Here is a 20442-nt window from a genome sequence, read left to right as displayed (position 1 = left end):
CTCAGTCCTCTATCCTTTGTCTCTCTTACACCCCATCCTCCACCCCTCTACAATTTCTGCACTCACTTCCAACCTTTCCCTGAGTTTTGGACAAGGGTGGATTTGACAGTTCGCAGAGAGCAGACTGGAGTTATACAAACATTTCCTGAAGACAGAGCTGCTCAGGAGGCAGAAGCGATGTGGCTGGTTCAGTTAAACCTCAATGGAAGTAAAGGACCACAAAGTGTCAATGGAGGAAAACTCTTTTCTTCTCTCCAAGAATGTGAGTGGATAACGGAGGATTTCAAAGCTGCAAGCAACTGTTATATTTCTTTTTTCTTTCAATGTAACTGTATAGAGAATGTGAGTTAGAAACGTGGTTGGTGATGTACATCCTGCTGAGCTATCGAAAAAAGTGTTCATCGGTATTTGTATGGTTCCATCTCAGTTGACACTGCCAATACTGGAGCCATTTTCAGACATGTCCTCAGGGGATTTCTGTAGTTTGCATTTCACACATACACAACGCAGCGGGTTGTTCTCTCACAACAGCAACAAATTCTCCACAGGATTCAGGTGAGGGGTGGTGCAGCAGGCAGAGGCCGGACTGAACGTATTAATTCCCCTGCGGGGATCACGTGATTTTGTTTACAGTACATCGACACCGCCGTTGGCTCTTGACTTCTTCGTCGGTGAGTTCTATGGCTACACTTTGTCATCTGGGAGATATTCATATTTCCTTTTTGTTCGTTTTTGCGTCTGTTGCGTGTTAGAAGCATTAACCCCCTCCCACACTTGCTCGCAGTGAATCTAGCGGGGGATCCCCTGCTGTGCGCTCACATTCTGTGCACTCACATTCTGCAGACTTTCAAGCTGACTTTATGCTAGGGGGCCAGGCGGAGAAGAAAGTAGGGAGCCTCTCACTCGGATATTTAAGATAAGATAGGATAAGAAGTCCTTTATTAGTCCCGCAATAGGGACATTTGCAATGTTACAGCAGCAAAAAGACATCACATAAGTAACATGCAGTACTTGGGTGAAGGAATATAAAGAAATAGAAATATACAACAATATAATTTGCGTTCACCCATACACTTCCTCCGGAGAAAATGTGGAGGATCTCCGGAGTGCATGTCTGAAAGCAGCTTTAATGATGCTGGAGATACCTCTGTAAGACACAGGAGGTGGAGATCAGTAATAATAAGGGGACAACGTGCACTAAAAGCACGACCACTATTTTCAGCACCTGACAACCTAAACTAATAATGTGAAGATGTGATATTTGCCCTTGTGGATGCCATTCAGAAGGAGTTAGAGTCAGCTGTTGGAAACCAAATCAACATTTTTCAGCATCTGACAGAAGTGAGGCTAAAACAAACAGCCAAACAGTGCAGGGGAAAAAGTGCACATGGACCCACAGCAGTCTGTGATTGACAACACAGGAAGATCCTTGAAATCCCCATAAGACTCTGAGAGGTTCAGGTTATGGGAAGCTCCAGATTATGGGTCGTTAAACTCCTACAGTGAAAATAACTATTAGTGTGGATGGAAGGAACATTAACGTGGTCAAAGTTCATTTGCTTTGATGTTTAGCATTACGGGGTTGAATAATGCTGTCTTCAGTCATTTTAAGGTGCTTTGACTTCTCTTCTCTCACAAATAGCTGCATTCTATCTGTCCATCTGCCACTTGGCCTGCTGTGATTCAGGCTTTGTATACATGACTATGATCTAAGTGAAGCTGGAGCGGCACATTATCTCCCCAGTCAAAATAAGTCAAGTCCTGGTCAACCTCCCTCCTCTAGATATCCGAGTCAGACCACACTGTGTGCCTCTGTCGGTCTCACCCTGCGGAGCCTCTCAGTTTTCTGTTGTGGGACTTATCCAGGCCCTCCTCAGTTACAGAGATAAGTGCTGTCTTAGAAGGAAACCCCACACTGCTTTTTGAGGTTTTATGTCAATGGGATCATTGCTTACAGACATAGGTTGTTCTCAAAATAGTTAATTCTATGCTTCATACAGATGTCAGTCTGTTTGCTTCTATGTGGATTCAGTGAGAAATGCACTTTCTGTTGCATCTTAATTTTCATTGAATTTCTAATTGTTTACTACAGGTTAATCTAAACGCCTGCCCCAACTGAGAGCAGCTCATACTGCAGAGTTTGTTACATCAACCTGATGAGCACTAACCCTTATAAAAGGACATACTTTTATCTATTGCCTCCTTCACCTTGAAGAATGACCATTCTCTGGAACCTAAAGCCCATGGACTCATCAGGGAGGTGCCTACAACACTTTAAAATGTATTAAATGTATTAATATCAAAAATGTCATTAGATACCAGACACAATTTCCCCCTGGTGACCATGAAAGGCAAATTTGTTTTGAATCTGGCCAACTGCTGTCCCCGTTCAGGATGAACAAAGCCACCAATAGACCGGAGCAAAAATGTGTTGTTGCTAAGAAACGAAATCTTCTAAAGATCTACTTTAACTTTTCACTCTTTCCTGAAACGGTCTGTAGCCAAAGCAGAAATGTTACGAAATTAGATAAGTGCTCAATGTGGGGGGAGCACACCTTCCTCACTCTGAAGCTAGCTAAATTGGAAATCGTAAAGACGTAAGACCAACAGAAGAAGAAAGAAGATGTAAAGAACCCTCCCACAATCGAACTGACAGACTCATTTTGCAGAGAAGCCATTTGCACAACACCACAATTAATGTCCCGTCTGCTGGAGCTAACGGGGAAAGAGAGTGAAATGACGCCAAATCAAACAAGGAAAAAATGAGAGCGGAAATCCTAAATTATTACTCTCCCAAGCCAGTTAAGAGTGGTATGGAAACTCTGAATGTAACGTGTTGGAATGTGCAAGTGGTATTTCAACAAATCACTTCACATGTCCTGTCTAACACACACCGTCTGTCGAGCTGGAGGAAGAAAAAGAAGATGTCCTGAAATTATGACCCCTCGTAAAAACTAAAAGTCCATGTATCTGATGGTAGCACTTCAGCAGTAAATGAGCCACACTGCCCTGAAGCTACATACTCACTCAAAGCATCTGTTATGTTCTCCTACAGATGGGTCAAATGAAAGGAGCTGCGCACACACACACACACACACACACACACACACACACACACACACACACACACACGATTGACTCTTACTTTGGGCATGTATTCATCTTTCTGATACTCTTTTACTACAACATACTGTACTGATTGTTAATGAACCCAATAATGTCTGAGGAACTGACAAGTCAAAATCCTGCGGTCACTCTTTCGATAAGCTCTGATGTAGTCACCACCAATTCCTGCTAAATGCTCCCTGTGTGTCTGCTGTGCACAATGGTCTTCTCAGAGGGTTTTCACTGCTAACAGCTGCCTGCAGGAAACAAAGCCCGAGCCTGAGACAAACCATAAACATCAAAGCTGTGGGCCATAAAAAAATAAAACTTAAAAGAGACTGAAAAGCTCTGAAGAGCTGCAAAGTCGAGTGTTAATAATCGGTGATATCTGCACTGAGTGACGCTTTGGACATCATCAAGTTGGTTGTTTTAATGTTAAAGGGCAACTCCTTCCACAGATTTTATAAATCAGGCAGTTATGGCACTACTCTGAAAGGAGCTTTGTCCAGTTTGGGAAAACAGTCAACAAAAACAAAAAGATGCTAATTCATTGCAATATGGGAGGTAGAGGAGCCGGTGATTGAGTAAGAGATTCTGATCCAATACATTTTTGATATATCCTGTGAATATCTCGGTCTCTTGTGTGTGTGCTGACCCGATTCCAGCCAATCATATGATTTCAATTCAAATGTTTGTTTCACAAAACAAAATCCTAATGTTTTCTCAAGGAACTTTAGAATCTGTTGCAATGTGACCACATTATTTTAGAGGAACCCAACAAATCGTACAATGAGCAAACACTTGCTGACAGTGAGAAGAAAAAAACTAACTGTTATAAGAGGACGAAGCCTGAAGAAAACATGCAGAGACCAGGAACTGTTGAGTAAGAGCGCAGATAGAGGGAGAGGGGAGATGGGGGGAGATGGGGCAGTGAAAGCGAGCGATGGTAAATCTGGCCTAGGATAATGGATAGGGCCAATTTAGGGATTACCAGTCAAAGGAGAAGGAGCTATCTACCCTTCCATTGCTGTCAGACTTGGTGGATTTATAAAGGGACTAATTGGGAGTGTAGATGAGAGCCAGGCGGTGAAGTTAAGGCTAGTGCATGGGCAGAATGACTACCGGTTGCAGTGCGATGGCGGCATATCTTCCAGAACTTAATTGCATAGGCAAGAAGGAGAGAGAGCCAATGATCAGGTCAGAACAACGGGAATCAGCGGCTCGCCCTATCGTTCCTCCGTGAAGCAGCCAAGTCTCCATTTACATCCATGTCTGTCCAGACTCATAAAACTGAATACATAGTTCAGTCAGACAATCACATTAAAATGTTTATTGCAATTTAATCACAGATATGATCACGTAGATATGATGGGAGTGATGAGCAAAGACTTCTAACCCCACGTCGGAGCATACAGGTGGATGCTGGGGGGGTGGACCAACGCATCGCACCAGATATAGGTTCTCTAATAACAATGCATACGACATGCATTGTTGCATTATACTGCATATGACAAAACTATACAACTATGTTTGGATATGTTTCTATTAACACACATTTTAAATTGCTTCCAAACACCAGAGTGAAGCCAGATTCTATCGGGCTCAGCTTACATTGTCTTCTCCAAAAATACAACTTCAACTCCCTTGTGCACACAAACAATAACTTAACCTCTTTAAAACCACTGCTAGTTTCTCATGGTGTCCCTCATTCTCATTTGATCTTAAACTGCCAGTGTTTTAGCTATAATCCATCAGTGTGTTAACAACAGTGGCTAATGCAATGGCAATGCTGACCCTCTGTGACCTTGCTATGTCAGAAATGCTCCTTACATATCCAGAGTCTGTGAATAATCAAAAATTAAAACACACTGCTCTCCTCCACTGGCTTTGGATTAGTAACTACTGTACTTGTGCAATGCTTGGTGTGTGTGTGTGAACTTGTGCTCCAATGTAAAATGACCCCAAACATGTTCACACTTAAAAAAATGGAAGGGTCAGCTGACAATGCATGATGCGAAACAGGCAACTTGTAGTGCCAAAGAAAACCCTACAATAAATCCAATCCAATGATGGTGCTGCTCTGTGGACCTCCTCCTTCCACACGCTCCACATATTTTTGCCCAGAAGAAAACTCCAAATGGCTTACAGGGAGATCGAACACATTAGCACAACATAAGAGACAACTAAGAAAAATGTCTATTCATGATGTTATGTCACGTGTTACATGCAACAAACAATAACAACAAGCATACAGTACTTTTTATTTGCTACAAGAGACAGGGCACAGGTTTGCTTGAAGCACACTGGACTCTGCAGACACCTTACCCTTCCCCTGATGGTTTCTGGGTTGAACGTTGAACTCAAACTGTATTTATTTAAAAAATTTTACCAAACCTGTTCTAAGAACTTTCTCAAGCTGCACTGGAAGCATTCTTACGTCTGTAACACCAGGTTCCACACAAGTGATGGTGGCGAAGTTCCTCTCAAACACAAACGTTGTCCAGATGCGACTACGTTTGTCACACGGGCTCCATCACTCTTATCTAGACATAAACATGCATGTAAAACAAGTTGACATGCTTTCTGACATGATGACTGGATCGTGGCACTCTCTGGGCTGTCAGATGGTATCACTTGCCATGGAATTTCCCCTCTACGGGCCCTGATGCTATCTTCCCGCCCTGTGAGCCCTCATCACGAGGCGGCTTACACAGGAGTAACTCCATCCCCATGACTGAGTTAAAACAACAATAGCCATCTCGTAAAAAAAACCAGGAACTTCCGTTCAAATATTTGGCCATTTGGAGGCTCAAAGACGAGACAATAAATGAGACCAGGAAGGTCGAGATGGGCCACAAGCTGAGTCATTTGCATTTTATTGGCTCTGTGATAAGATACCAAGCTGTGCATACCAAGCTAGCTCTGTGGAAAACTAGCACCGGCCATTAGGAGAAGGATTTTGGCTGCATGTGCAACAAAGCTCAAGTGTTAATTGTTTATCTTTCCCCAAACAGCACTGAGTCATTCTTGCTTCACACAAACAGTCATCGGGAAGAGCAGGAATGTGGAGCTGAAAGGTACACAACTGAATATTAGAGATTGGAGTCTTCCTCTTTGCTCGCTGCCTCTGAACTATGATTAACAAGGCATCTGCTGGAGGGGGGGGGGGGGACCGGCTGTTACTTTGACAAGCCTGCTGTTAACATATTTTCACAGACCCATGGCAGACTGTAAAGGCCAACCACCGCTTACTGTGGCCGCTCACAATGTTTTACTCATCTGTCTCTATCAACAGATCTTCTTCAGTTTCCACAGATTCATCACTTAACACAAAGTCATTGTGACATTTGTGTGACGGGGGTTGACATCACATTCGACCTCTGTTTCTTCAAAACCTCTGTAGTGGAATTTTGGTTCATTTGATTGTTTTCTTTTTACACACCTACTTAAGTGAAGAGCCAATTACTGTTGTTCAAATCACAAACATGTCCTTTCCATGTGCTGTTAACCAGTGTAGACGGATTCCTGTTTCATTATGGCCACAGGTTAGACTCCAGTAGGCTGGATAATAAAATAATACACTCAATGAAAATAGCCCACTGCTGCATTCTTTCTGTCCATTCAACAGACATGTATTGTTTTCTGGTATTTCTGCCTCAGACTGTCCTCCATAAAAACAGGCCCACTGGTTCTATGTGTGAATAACATATTAGGACCTATAGTAAGTTTTATTGTCAAGTGGCCTCTGGCTGTGTGACGAGGTATCGGCCATTTCAGTTCAGGAGTCAAAACCAGGACATGAGGAAGTCAGCGCCGTGTCTTATCGCCACAAACTGTGTTGGTCTCTTCGTGGGTGTGTTCTACATGTGTGGCACCGCTTTTTCCTGCTGAGATATTTGTCTCCTACTGTGTTCTCACATTGCTGTTTGCCACTGCCTTTTATTAAATAAAAATAATAACTCATTTCTTACACTGCACTGCTATTTTCACAATTTTTATTTCTTATTTTATTTAAATGTTTTATATTCTGTATTCAACCCTTTTAATTTATTTTTATGGTACTTACTTTTTTGGTTTTGGATTGTTGACTTTTTCTGTGTGAAGAAAACTCTTCACCTGTGGAACTCAAAATGGATCTGATCATGACTGGCACCATTTTGAAATCACATTTAAAACAGTTTTTAGAGAGGGATTAGTCGTGTAGCCATGAGCAATGTGGTGCTTGACATTTTATGGCACTTCTATTATGCGACTGTAAATTGTGTTTATGTTGTGTATTTTATGTATTTTAAAAGGTCCGTTTCTTACAGCCTATATGCTGTGGTACGTGACGATGGCTCATGGTGGTATATCCCTGTTTCTACACAAATGAAATTAAATAAATAAATAAATGATTCTCTTAAAATTATTCAACAAAAAGTTCATTCAATATGCAAATTAAAGATGTACAAAAAATATTTATATTGCACAATAACATCGGCAAAAACACAGTGGATGAAAATGGACCCAGTAGAACTAGAAATAGCCAACCATCTTTTTAAAAGTACAAACTCCTCTTCCCTCCTCTTAAAAGCTGCTGTACATTCATCAAAATTCACTGACGCCAACAGTTGGATGGGAGATTCCGTGTGTTATACTCGTGACTAATGTCACCTCAAGCAGAGATGATAAGCAGTCTGCACCAGTCTTTCTAAGGCTACGTCCACACTACTCCGGAGTTTTGGAGCCACTAAAACAGACGGTTGGAAACGCTGCTGGTCCCATTTTAGTTCCACCACTTGCTGATTGGGTCGTAGCCTTGATTCGTCAGGCTCCCTTCACATGACCCCCCCCCCCCCCATTCGAGAAGAAAACTGCAGCATTAGCCGAGGCTGCCAGGCAGAACGCAACATGGATAATCAATAACTGGTTACAATTACTATTAGTTAAAATGTTCTAAATAAATCCACTGACAAAGTATTATGAATGATAGAAAGAGAAATAAATATTCAGCTTTAGGATTTCATGGTTTCATTGAAGGAAGAAAGTAACAAAGAAAGTTGCCCATGGTTTTGGTAAGTTTGGAAACTTTGTGTTCTCAACTTCAAGAGATTGTTGAGTACAAACCCTGTATCTGTATTTGATGGACTCTATGTATGATTCTCCTCTCTGAATAATTTCATATCAAAAACGGTATCTCAGGTTTTTGGTTTCCTTAAAAAATGTGGAGATATAAAGTTTTCACCTGACATCCGATATTTTTGGTTTACTGCTGAATGATCCATAATCCAAGAAAAACTGTACAGGGCAACACGCTTTTGAAAGTGACCCTGTTTCTATTAATTTAGTTACAAAGGAATGCGTGAGGGATCCCGAATCAATATACATAAATGCAACAAAAGCTCCTCTAAAGATAGTTACACAGGTAGAGAAGTATTCACCATAAAACACGAGAACACATCCTGGGCAACCTTAACAGGATAATTATGAACAGACTCACCAACACCGCCTGTGGCTCCAAAAACCCTCTCATCTAAACAGATGACGGCCAGGCACATGCTGGAATTCAACAAGATTAAAAACATCCAGAGTAACTTCTTCTGGGGAAACAGATAAATAAAAAATAAAAAAACTTTCTTTCTGCAAATACTATTGATAGAGAAGTGGTGTGACAAAATGTCTTAAACATACCAACTGAGACCGAAAAAGTCCTGCCAAGTGCCCCAGCTGACCTTTAACCTCTGGGTGTGTGTAGAGGGGCTGGAGGGGGAGGGACTCGCTCTCACTTAACAGACTATACAATTTATGTAACACAGGTCAAAAGGTGACCCAGCCGACTTCCTAACCAAACAACCGATAAAACCTCCCAACATGACGAACCGAACACAGTAAAGGGAGTGTGATGTATGACGTGTGTTTTGTCTGGTGCAGAATAAATCTGCCTGCGCTCCTATGAAAAATCCACTCAGACCAACTCACTGAGACATGCTTTATCTCCTCCGGTCCCCACACACTATAAATCCACCCAATTTGCTGGAATTAACTTCTTAAGTCAGCAGTGACAGATGGAAAATCCACTCGGGAAGTTTCAAATTTACCTTCCAGTTAAACGTTCCTCTCTAAACAGACAGGAGTGATAAATCGTATCTCTTCACCCCCCCCCATTAGAGTCAACCGAAACGCGGGGATTGCTAGATTGTGGTATTTGTTAATAATATATATTAAGTACACAAGATGTTTATGTATGTTTTGCAAGTTACACTAAGAAGCCCGGTTATAGAGCAATGTGACACGGGTTAGGGATGCAAGTGATTATGGGATAGTGGTAACGGAAAATGAGCATTTAATAAAGTTGCACACAAAGTCAACAGTGAGGCCCATGTGCTTATGTTTAATGGAAACACGACACCCATCTCGGTGTCCCTGAAATGTGCTCCATCAAATGTCCGGATTTCGAAGTGTTTGAAATTCCTGTTTTAGTTTTTAGATCTTTGTTTATTTGCTGGCAGTCTCCTTCTCCCCTGTCTTTGTTGTGGATCAGCAGATCAGAGGGAAGTCGTTGGCAGGACAGTAGATTGCACCGGCCGCATGCATGTGGACGAGACAAACTAAAGAGGAATAATAACGTTCTCATACTGTGCATTAAAAAGGCTCCCTGCCTTTAGCTCTCCTCGGATTCTTCTGATCGTCTCTGTTCCCCTCTCTTTCTGTTAACCTCTTCAGTGCTGTGAGGCAAAATGGCTGTCCTGTTTATTCTTCCCACATAAACATATACAGACACAGCGAGGAGGTACAAAAGGAACAGGGGGGTTCTACAGCAAAACCATGTTGTACTGCTTTTTCTCCTTCAAACACTTGTAGCCCTCCTCCTCTTTCTCTGTTTACCAGCTCCACTAATTAGCACCACATGTTAAAATGATGCCTCTATGGTTTCTTCTCAAAATGAAATCAAGATAAGTCCCCCTACGATATTTATACACATGCTGTATACAAATGTCTTCTTTAAAGCAGTGGGGCTGACACAGTTGAATCAAAACCAAACTTTATGAATATTTAAACAAATGATCACCAATAAAATGAGATGTTCCCCCGAAAAAGCCAGAAACTATGATGTCTTAAACACACGACTCTTTTACAGCAGCAAGCCAACGGACTCTATCCTGTCGACTACTCCACACTGAGCCCTGTCCATGGGAATGCATCGCGTTGCTCTAATCAGTCCCAGATCCAGAATTATAATTAGTACCAGACCCAAGGCATACCAGCACATAGCAGTCTGCCTCCGAACGCTCATTTCACTCAGGTCACATCAACAAATACAGAAAAAGAAAAGCTCTTCACTCTTAATCTTGTTGATTTCAGGTTGATCATTGTAGCTCGACACATTGTTGTCATCGCTTTCCTTCTCCTGCCAGGGTCCATGTTCACTGATGAGCTGCAGCAATGGAAATGTAGTACGTGGCTGACCAAGCTATATACTCCGTATTCACAATAAATGTGTGATGATTTGGTTGGATTTGGGCTGTTCTCCGTATTACAATGACTGTAACTCTTTATTTTCATGTTTATATGTAAGGAAGCATGTGCAGTACAGTTTGATAGGTCAGTGGTCCCCAACCACCTGGCCATGGACTGATACTGGACCACAAGCATCTTCCAACACGATCTGATTCTGCAAAATACAGCTGACCGATGGTAATATAATGGTCAAGGGTTTTGAAAACGATTTTCCTTTCACATTGCCAGTAGATGAGTTTTCATTTGTGTGACTCTGCCTTTTGTTTGACCCTGGTGCAGTCTGTCATCTGGATGCTGATAACTAGTCCACCAGCACTGAGGCTTATTTTTGTGTTGGTAACCAAGGAGATGGCGCCTGAACCAGTGCTTACATGAATACCCTCTTTCCACCAAAATGAGCGTGTATATGTGGGTTAGGAGACAGTTTTTTTTTACTGCGGATCATATTCAGCTTTTTGGTAATAATAATAATAATAATAATAATAATAATAATAATAGGAAAAAAGAAGATGGAGGCCAGTGATGTTCAATAATTTCCCAATTTGGGATAATTAAAGTACATCTATCTATCTATCTATCTATCTTATTGATTATGTCTTTTACATCAGCCTTTTCAAAGTCAATGAGGACTGCATGAACAGAGGCTGAATTTGGGGCCGAGATGGCAAAGAGTTGCAAAGTAAGCGCTAAAGAGGACGTGTGTCATTGCATCTCAACGAAAAAACAAGTGTGTTCATCTGCTTTGTTTTCATCACTGGAGATCGGAGGTGGAGCCAAACTGTCTAAAACACTCGAGAGAATGGCAAGACATGATGAATCATACAAATAGGGGTAAGAGAGTGCACATACACAGTGGACTCTGTCGTCCACCCAGCCCAGTACTTGCACCCATCGGAGCACCAATGGGTGTGCTGGTGTTAAAATGTGGTTTGTTCAGGCGCATTTTCGGTGCGTTGATATCTTGAGGCAGCAGAAAGGGACCGATCAACAAAAACATGGTCTATTTCACTGTTATTTCACATAGCATTATCAAGACAGTAACAGTCATCTACATAGGTGAGTGCACTACAAACAAGCTGCTTTCAGACATGCACCGAACTCTGGATTAATCTCCAGATATTCTCTGCATTGACTGTATAGCCGTTTTCAGACATGACCTGTAGGTAAAATCCGGCGAATTTGCTACGGAGTTTACCCGCAGTTTTCCTTTCACACGGGCACAACACAGAAGGTTCTTTGCACAGACGCGTTCACAACAGCAACATTTTCAGGCATACGTGCAGCCGGGTGCAGCAGACAGAGGCAGGAAGTGACGTATTAACTCCGCTGTGTAGATCACGTGATGTCTTTACAACACACAGACACCGTCGTGTCCTAAATGTACATGAGAACTAGAGTTAGATCATTCAAATAGAGCCCCGTGTCTCTTCATAGGATTTCATAGTGTTGCATGTTCGCACAAAAAGTGAAACTGTCTTGAGAAAGTGCGGCGCCTCCATGCAGCTGAACACTTCTGGATGCAGTGCATTTTGAAGCATACTAAAGCTTCTACACCCTCGTCCCTCATAGACCAGTTATTACTTTAACTGCTATTTCTCTTTACCTTCCCCCATTCAAAACGTCTTACCCTCATCACTTGTCAAGGAAAACTGCCCATGTTAGACACCGAAGAATTAGCACATAGCTCAACCTTGTTTAACCCATTCATAGCAGATGGCGACCGCAGGTCAATCCCTCCTTGTTACTCTTCACACAGGACCTGAGACTGCCACTGTAGCTCCATTCACATTAAAGACGGCTGTGGCACTGTTGACACTGGAGAATGGAGGTAGAAGCTGCATTCCTACCAGAGTAAGGAAATCTCAAAGCTACACATTGTGGCTTCAACTCTACAGCTGTTTCCTTGGTAATACAGATGTTTCGACCAGAGGAGTCGGGATCTGCAGTCGCAACAAAGAACACTCGGCCAAAATCCTCTACAGCCACATTGAGGGGCCGCTCACTCAGCTGACGTCCTCTGACCCACCACAGTTTTGTAATGAACCAAAAATATTTTCACAAACACAGATTTATCTGTGCACAGCGCATTCATTCACTGAACCCCTCTCAGGATCTCTCTTTCGCTCTGGCACTCTCTAACACACACACACACACACACACACACACACACACACACACACACACACACACACACACACACACACACACACACACACACACACACACACTTGAAGTGATGAGGCCATGTGTTTATTTACGTTATGGTGGGACGTGAGATCGGATCACAAGTGGTCACTGGGAAGCCATGGAGACACATTGTAACGTCTGCTGTCCACTTGGGATCACCACGGTCGCATGTTAATGCAGGTCTGAGCAGGGCTGGAGGGGCTGGAACCCTCTGGAGCTCTGTCTTTATGTTGTGGCACAGCTACGCATATAAACACAATAGCGCCCTGGAGCCTTTCTCAAGCGGCTTCGCACTCCTTTGAATGCTTGTCACCAGCCAGCAATTAGCTGCAACTTGGAACAAAGCTAGCACTGTTGCAGGCAGGATGACCAGGCACTAGCACTGCTGGAAGAAGGTTGGCTGTAATGAGGCAGCTGAAAAAGTAATATTAAAAAGTACCCCTGGTAAACTTCAGGAGAGAAAACAAACATATAGTAGTAAGATCACAATCCTCTGTCATCGGGGGGGGGGGGGGGGGGGGGGGGCAGTGCACGTGATACAGTTTGTAGTAATCATAAGAAAACTATTAATCAGTGGGCTTTGGAGGAAAAAAACAATGATAAAAAAGAAAAACAAGATTAGGACAGCTTATAAAACAAATCTAATCAGCTTCTAATAAACAAAGGTGACTTTAAAAGTTACACTTAGTTAATTATAGAACACAATTGTGCACCCAAGTATTTGCTCATAATAGGTTGAACTTGAAAACATCAACAGTGAGCTGGAATAAGAATTTAGGGGCATTTTGGGCCCTTTAGTAAAATCAGAGAGTGTAGATTTAAAGTTTAACTCCTACGACTCACTCCTATTCTCACAGCTGAAGAAATTTGCTTATTCGTCAATCAGTATATAGTCAGAACATCTATGAGCATACATTTTGATAATCAACAATCATTTACAGACCAAAGACCGTGCATTATTCCATTTGTCAGCATTTAGCTGAAGCTGTGCTGGCTTTGTTTTAACTATACAAACGTATCATTGCTTTATGGTGTCACTTTGGTGCTTTGGTTGTGCACATCCTCAGACATTAACATTATGTGTCTGCAGGTTGCAACATGCATGTGAATGCTCGGGGCAGTGCTGACGTAAGGGCCTCACATGTGATGCTGCTTTGACCCTGGTCCCTGTCGCGATCTCAGAAGGAACCTCCTCCAGTGTGGCCATATCTCTTTAATCTCAGATCGCGAATAGTAGACACATAGTGCATAGTACACGCGTAGCACATACCAAATATGTGAAACAACAATTATATTCATGACGCATCTGGTTGTTCACGTAACATGGGGTATACCTAATTATTACTTTTTGTACTACAATTTGAAATGGATTATGCCGTCTCAATGTAAAGTCTATAGGATGGGACAGTGGAGCAAAAGCAGCCCTTTTAAAATACCATTCCTACTGTGCATTATGCAATGGGTCCCACAGCAGTGAAGCAAACCAGAAGGAAACCGAAAAGAGTCACTGTCACCGAAGTGACTCGGTAATGTCAGTTGCACAGTGTCATCTACTTAAGTTTACTCTACTGGTCATACCAGATCAAGTAAAGCTGCAGCAATAAAACCTCTGCATGTACTGAATTGAATAACATTATATTTTGTAGCTTATGAATTCATTTTTTCTTTCAGGGGGAGGATTTAATTATTTCTTCATTCTAAGGTTACATTGTCACGCTTTAAAACATGTTATCTCTTGTTGTCCTTGGCAGAACACTCTGACTTCATGCCCAGTCAAATTAACATGGGATATACTGTACATGGCTCAATCTCCACTATCTTATTGTTCATGTGAATCAGGTTTTCACATCTTAGCATAGAATTACCACGTTCCTTCCTCCAGAAACTGAGGGAAAACTCATAGCACTGAACACACCCCCCACATTTCTAAAAAACTCCAGATTAATGGACTGACCTCTGGCTAACTCTTCTGGCTTTTCCAGGGCCGCTACACATTGCTTTGCTTCACGACTGGAGTGGGGAAGGGGGGAAATGGACAGGGGGCAAACCAGGGTGTAACAGGGAGTACGCTGAGGGAAACACAACTTTGGAAAAAGCTTGTATGTGTACACCACGCAAAGGGTTAATCCTCTCTCCCTGTGTTTGTCAGTTACATCAGTGCCTGCCCTGTAGGTAAATAACAACACCATTAGTTCATCCACTACTTCAAACCACAGACAGGTTCCACCCTGGAGTGGCACTATGGATTTATTAAACTGTCTGATTTCATTGGTGGGGCACCTGATTACAACAGCATGAATGGTTTACATACAGTTTCTGGTTTCCCCTAATTAAGAGTGAGACTCCACATTAATCACTGTCACCCGCTGTTTTATGACTATTTGAGGAGAGGTGCAACGTACAAACACTACACGGGTTTTACTCAGAAGGAAGCAAGAAGTTGTATTATCAAAGTAAAACTGCAGTTTTCTATAGCTTGTAACAATAACTTAACTTTCACATGGATCTCTGAATCCAACTGAATCACAGGAAATAGGTCCAACATGACGTAAGCACCATGCGTAGGTCATGTTGGACCTATTTACAACTATACAGGTTGTAAACAAACAGACACCAAATGGAGAACATAGCCATAATGTCAGGAGTGCTCCTTCATCTCAAAGGACATGTGTGCCCACTGAAATACAGAAAGTACAGAGGGTCAAAGTTGAAGCAGTAACTGGTTTAGTAAACTGTTGTTTACAATTAAACATTTTCTCTTCCACTTGACTTTGCCAAACGTGGACATTTTGCACATTGTGCTTCTTGCCAGACCTTTTTAGCACATTCTGAGATTGCCGCAATTAGGCCGGTTCAGACCAACGCAGTCCTCAGTCATTTGAAAGGAGCCAGTCACTAAGCACAGCAGGGAGGCCAGTGCAGGGGGCTCCAGCCCAAAAAATAACAGTGTTGTCCAGCTACAACTTAAACCGGGCTCCACTTTTTTCATTGCAAGTCAATGTGACATCATCCAGCAAAGCCCTGAACTGTATATACGCAGGGGTTTAAGGCTGGGGTATGTTTGAAACCTGTTTTCATGTGTGTTCTTACATGTCTAATGTTAAATGTGTTTATGGCTGTCTTGAAAGGCTACACTTGAAGGCAGCCTGTGAAGCCAACAGCTATAGAAACAAGTTGCTTCAGTGGATCAGTGCACACTATGCATGGTGCTGCACTCAGTTGCATTGGACCCTAAAGGTTTACAAAACTGGGCTTTTTTGCAGAAACGAGCCTGAGGGCTAGTTCACATTCGTAATATTCTTCAATGGCATTAAACACTTCCCAGTTCTCAACCTTTTTTGGTAGAGTCCTAGTGCAGCCGCTTATGTTTAAACTACATGTGATATTTGCGTTCTTTGAACAACGGTACGTACCTACACAGCTGGGCTTGTTTTTCAGTATCCCAAACACGTTTCATCACAGGTATGACAGAACTCTCTTTCAACACGCACCACAGCAAAGGAAGGCCCTCTGGCTTCATTTCCATCAGCAGCAGCAGCAGCAGCAGCAGCAGCTCGGCCTCTCTACTCTAACCTCAACATGGTGACTCATACCACTGTGAGCACTCATTAGTTACAGCTTCCACTACGTTCACAACTGCTACCTTGGACTGCAGCTATTTCTGCTTCTTCCTCCATCGAGTGTGCTCACATCATTAAGGTTTAGGAACTTCTTATTCAGCTTTTTTTTTTTTATATAACTGACAAAAACAGACACAACATGCTTAAGCTAATAATGCACAAACCACTATTGTATTAAATTGTGCTGTAATTTGATATTTTCATGTGACTATGCAGGGCCCCATTGCAAAGTGTCCTGCCTGTGGTGTCCTGCCACGGACAGAGATGTTAAACAGAAAATACTCCAAACATGGAACAGCGATGAAGAAAAGCCAAACCAGGGATTGCTTTTCCTAAACCAATGATGATGTGGAACTGTTACTGACAGTGTTAGCGGTGCTTGTGATTCATGTCCATGTTGCATTGACCACTGGTAGTTGAGGCTGATGATGTTACAGGGTCACATAATATGAGCATGACCAATCAGGGAAGGATAATAACTGATAGGAAACAAATGTGGGTTTCTGCAGCATTGTTTCCAAAAGTCTTTTTTCCCCTCTCCATTCAGATTAAAACACAACTCCAGAGTTTTCAAACTAAAACATGTACAGCCTAGGTTTGGAAAAGTGCCGTGGAGACGACAGGCATACATTAAACCTGCTTTCAGAAAGTCACTGAACTCCGGACAACTGGAGGCTGAATGTGAGAACGCACGTCAGAGTGAGAGTCTCTGGACTTTCTGCTGTGTTCCTCCAGTCCGCCCCCTGGTAAAAACTCAGAGAACTCACGGAGAATGTCCGCAGGAGCAGGAGGAAGAACACAGCAGGTAGATCTCAGCAGGGTTCACCGTGAGGGAGTGGATGTGTTGATGTCTCTAACAATCTCAAATCTCAGGATAATTATTCTCCACTTTAATGTAATGCCTTTATTTTTATAACAATGGAAAAATAACTAGTTATTTGATAATTCCTTGAAAAATGGACCCTTACATGTTATTATTTTGTGTGGCTTTTAATCTAAACTAAATTCATTTCTGTAGTACTTCACATAAAAGCACTAAGGAAAAGTCAGGGCACTGTACTGCACTCTGATTAGCTGTTGTTGCTGATTCCTCTAGATATCTAACAGGAGGGTAAACCGTGTCAGGGAGACAGAGCGGGTCGTCCACTAACCAGAAGGTCGGCGGTTTGATCCCAGTCTCCCCTATAATGCATGCAGAAATGTCCTTGGACAAGATACTGAACCCACAGTTGCCCCTGCAGTTTACGAGTGATAAAGAAACTGCTACACATAGATGCCCTGTATGAATGTGTGTGTGTGAATGGCTGTAAAGAGCTAAGAGTGGACATCAAGACTAGAGAAGAGAAAATGCAGACCATTATTTTCCATTTGGCACCAATCGGAGGCTTTTGTCAGCGAGAGGAAAACTGTGCTGATATGCTACTACACGCGCCGTTTTCAGACATGACCTGCGGATACGGTCCGGAGCATTGTGCACAGACTTTACCCACATTGGATTTCACACAAACACAACGCAGCGGGAGGTTCTCTGCACGGACACGTTCACAACAGCAACAGATCATCCTCATTATTCAGGAGAGAGGTGGAGCATTGCATTACATTTAGCTGACGCTTTTATCCAAAGCGACTTACAATAAGTGCATTCAACCGTGAGGGTTCAAACCCAGAGCAGCAAGAGTCATGTAAGTACATTAGATTCAAAAAAGCCAAACTTCAAAGTGGCAGAGGCAGGAAGTGATGCAATAACTCTGCAGCAGAGATCACGTGTGGTTTTTCTTGCCAACGCACAAGACACTAGTGCCGGCTCCCAAACTCTACTGACATCTTCTCTGTGTGTCACCGCTTTTTCACCGGGACATACTGGTTTTCTTTTTGTGTCTGCTGTGTTCACACGTCAGATTCTCCCAACTTTCTACCAACTTTCTACTCTGGGACCAAGCGGAGAAAGTCCGCAGATAATCCGGAGACTCTCACTCGGACATTTGCGTTCACACATGCTCTTCCAGTTCGGTTCATGTCTGAAAACAGCTCTGTCGACACATTACCGAAGACAAGTTATCTGCAGCAATGGACGACCGACCTCCAGCATGTTTCAAGGTTTTAGTTCATAGTTTTATGGATGGAGGCCACTGGCTACCTTCAAGCTAAAATGAAAAGCCCAAAGTCCCATAGGCCAAAGTTTTCTGCATGAAAACCAGTTTGTGTGATAATTCTAAATGATTGATTATCACAAGGACCAAATTGTAATTAAACACCACCAAGATGAGTGGTTTCTTTTTTGTTATGGTTAACAATGAGCCCTGTTCATTCCTTTCAGTATAAGTTAAACATGTGCTTTGGTCCTGTTTGTACATGAAATGCTGGAAATCCGATTCTGCACATTTGGTTTCCATACATTCACCAGCCTATAGGAAAACCACACACTTCTATCTCTTAATAGCTGTGTTTTTCAGTTCTGGATAAGAATTGTTAATATTGTGACGTGGTTTCAACTATACTAAGAAGTTTTTTTTAATGGTCAGCAACATGAATTAGTAGTGGAATGTTCTCTAAAACAAAGGGGATGCACAGACTGGGGGGTGGGGGGGGGGGGTCATTTACCCCGCTGCGCCCCACCCCCCTCCCCCCTGCCCCTTGACTTCATACCAAATGGTGAGTCCTCAAAGACAGAGCTGAAAACAGGAAATCTCTGCAATCCTCACCCCCCGCAGGGCGAGTCCATCTATTAGCATGACCGACAAAGGCGCGCCGTCACCTCCACCTCAGCCTTCGATTAACATGACAACGACACAGAGACTGACACAAGAAGCTTTTATGAAGACGAAGAGCTGCAGGAACACATGTCAACAAGCCGCTGAGGACAAAGAAGGTCCGAGTGGCCGCAGGAACTCACATGTATTCAACTTAGAAAGGTGGCTCGGCCGCTTTACGCAGACGGGAGGGATGAAGAAAAGGCAACAAGTCTCTGTCTGCAGAGAGGATGTGAAATGTGCGACTTCAAAACAGAACCATCAAAGTACTGCAACTTTTTTTTTTTTTTTACATTTCACTGTAACAAGAAAAAGTCTTGAGAAAATAACGTGTGGGCTGTTGAGTGAGAAAATCTCAACGGAACCACAAACACGCACCTCCACCAACAGCTCCTCTCCAACTTTCTCACGTGGATGAGAGCCCGTTCTTCACAATGGGGAGTAATAAACGTGCTGCTCGTCGTGCATCACCACCTCCGCTTCTCGGGTGGAACTGTGTGTAAGCTGCGTCGTGAAAAGACACTCACCGTCACATCTCAGCTTTGGGAACAGCAGCAGCATCCAGATCAAACTCCTCAGGAATGTGGCCATAGCGGCGGTGTGCACACGCACTGGGGTCCGGCACGATCCCTATCACCAACTAACGATGGTGGCTTCACGCACTTCCACAGCTTCTCGTGCTGGAGCGTCTCCTCCTGCTGGAGCGTCTCCTCCTGCTGGTTCCTCAGTGAGCAGCCGCAGCGGCACAGACTCGCCAGGTGTCGGAGCAGCCGCGCATGGAGGTGCGGGCCAGATGCGGCTTCGCAGAAGGAAACAAAAGGTGCGATCCTCCGGAGCTCAGTCCGACAGATTCGTCGAGAGCCGCGGCTCTGCCCCAGCTGCTGGTCCCGGACTGGCCCCTGCGCTGCCCTGCTCAATCAAGCACACGCACACGCGCACTTACACGCGCACACTGAGGTGTAGTGACGTTTTTGTGGAGGGCGCCATCTAGAGACAGAACCACGGTAGTTCAGCAACAAGTGTGCGTCAGACTGAAGCCTTAAGCTCAATGTAAACATGTGATCACGTGTGTGTGCAGGACTTACTTATTATAATATTGACTTGGTATTTTGACTTAGGTTAAGGATGTGAATTACTCCATCATACACCGGAGACCTGTCCAGGGTGCACTCCGCAAACTCAGATAATCCTGGACATATCACAGCAATACAGTATCCACAGCCAAATGCATTTAATAAACAGACAGCTAAGTAGTTTTCCTCTAAAGTAATTATTTGTTTTAT

The 20442-nt window shown here is 43.1% G+C and overlaps 1 protein-coding gene across 1 annotated transcript in view; it reads right to left on the bottom strand.

Moving 5' to 3' along the window:
* Positions 1-20168, bottom strand: part of ror2 (receptor tyrosine kinase-like orphan receptor 2) — a 44913-nt gene extending 24745 nt beyond the window's left edge. The window contains exon 1 of the mRNA XM_034602749.1: positions 19687-20168. Within this exon, the coding sequence (XP_034458640.1) occupies positions 19687-19750 (64 nt within the window). The 5' untranslated portion in view covers positions 19751-20168. The remainder of the gene's footprint in view (positions 1-19686) is intronic.
* Between the last annotated feature and the right edge of the window lie 274 nt (positions 20169-20442).

This window comes from Hippoglossus hippoglossus, chromosome 12 (assembly GCF_009819705.1).
Source record: "Hippoglossus hippoglossus isolate fHipHip1 chromosome 12, fHipHip1.pri, whole genome shotgun sequence".
Classification (NCBI taxonomy): domain Eukaryota; kingdom Metazoa; phylum Chordata; class Actinopteri; order Pleuronectiformes; family Pleuronectidae; genus Hippoglossus; species Hippoglossus hippoglossus.
Note: the sequence above shows the minus strand (reverse complement) of the source record. Positions and strands in the feature narration are given on the sequence as shown.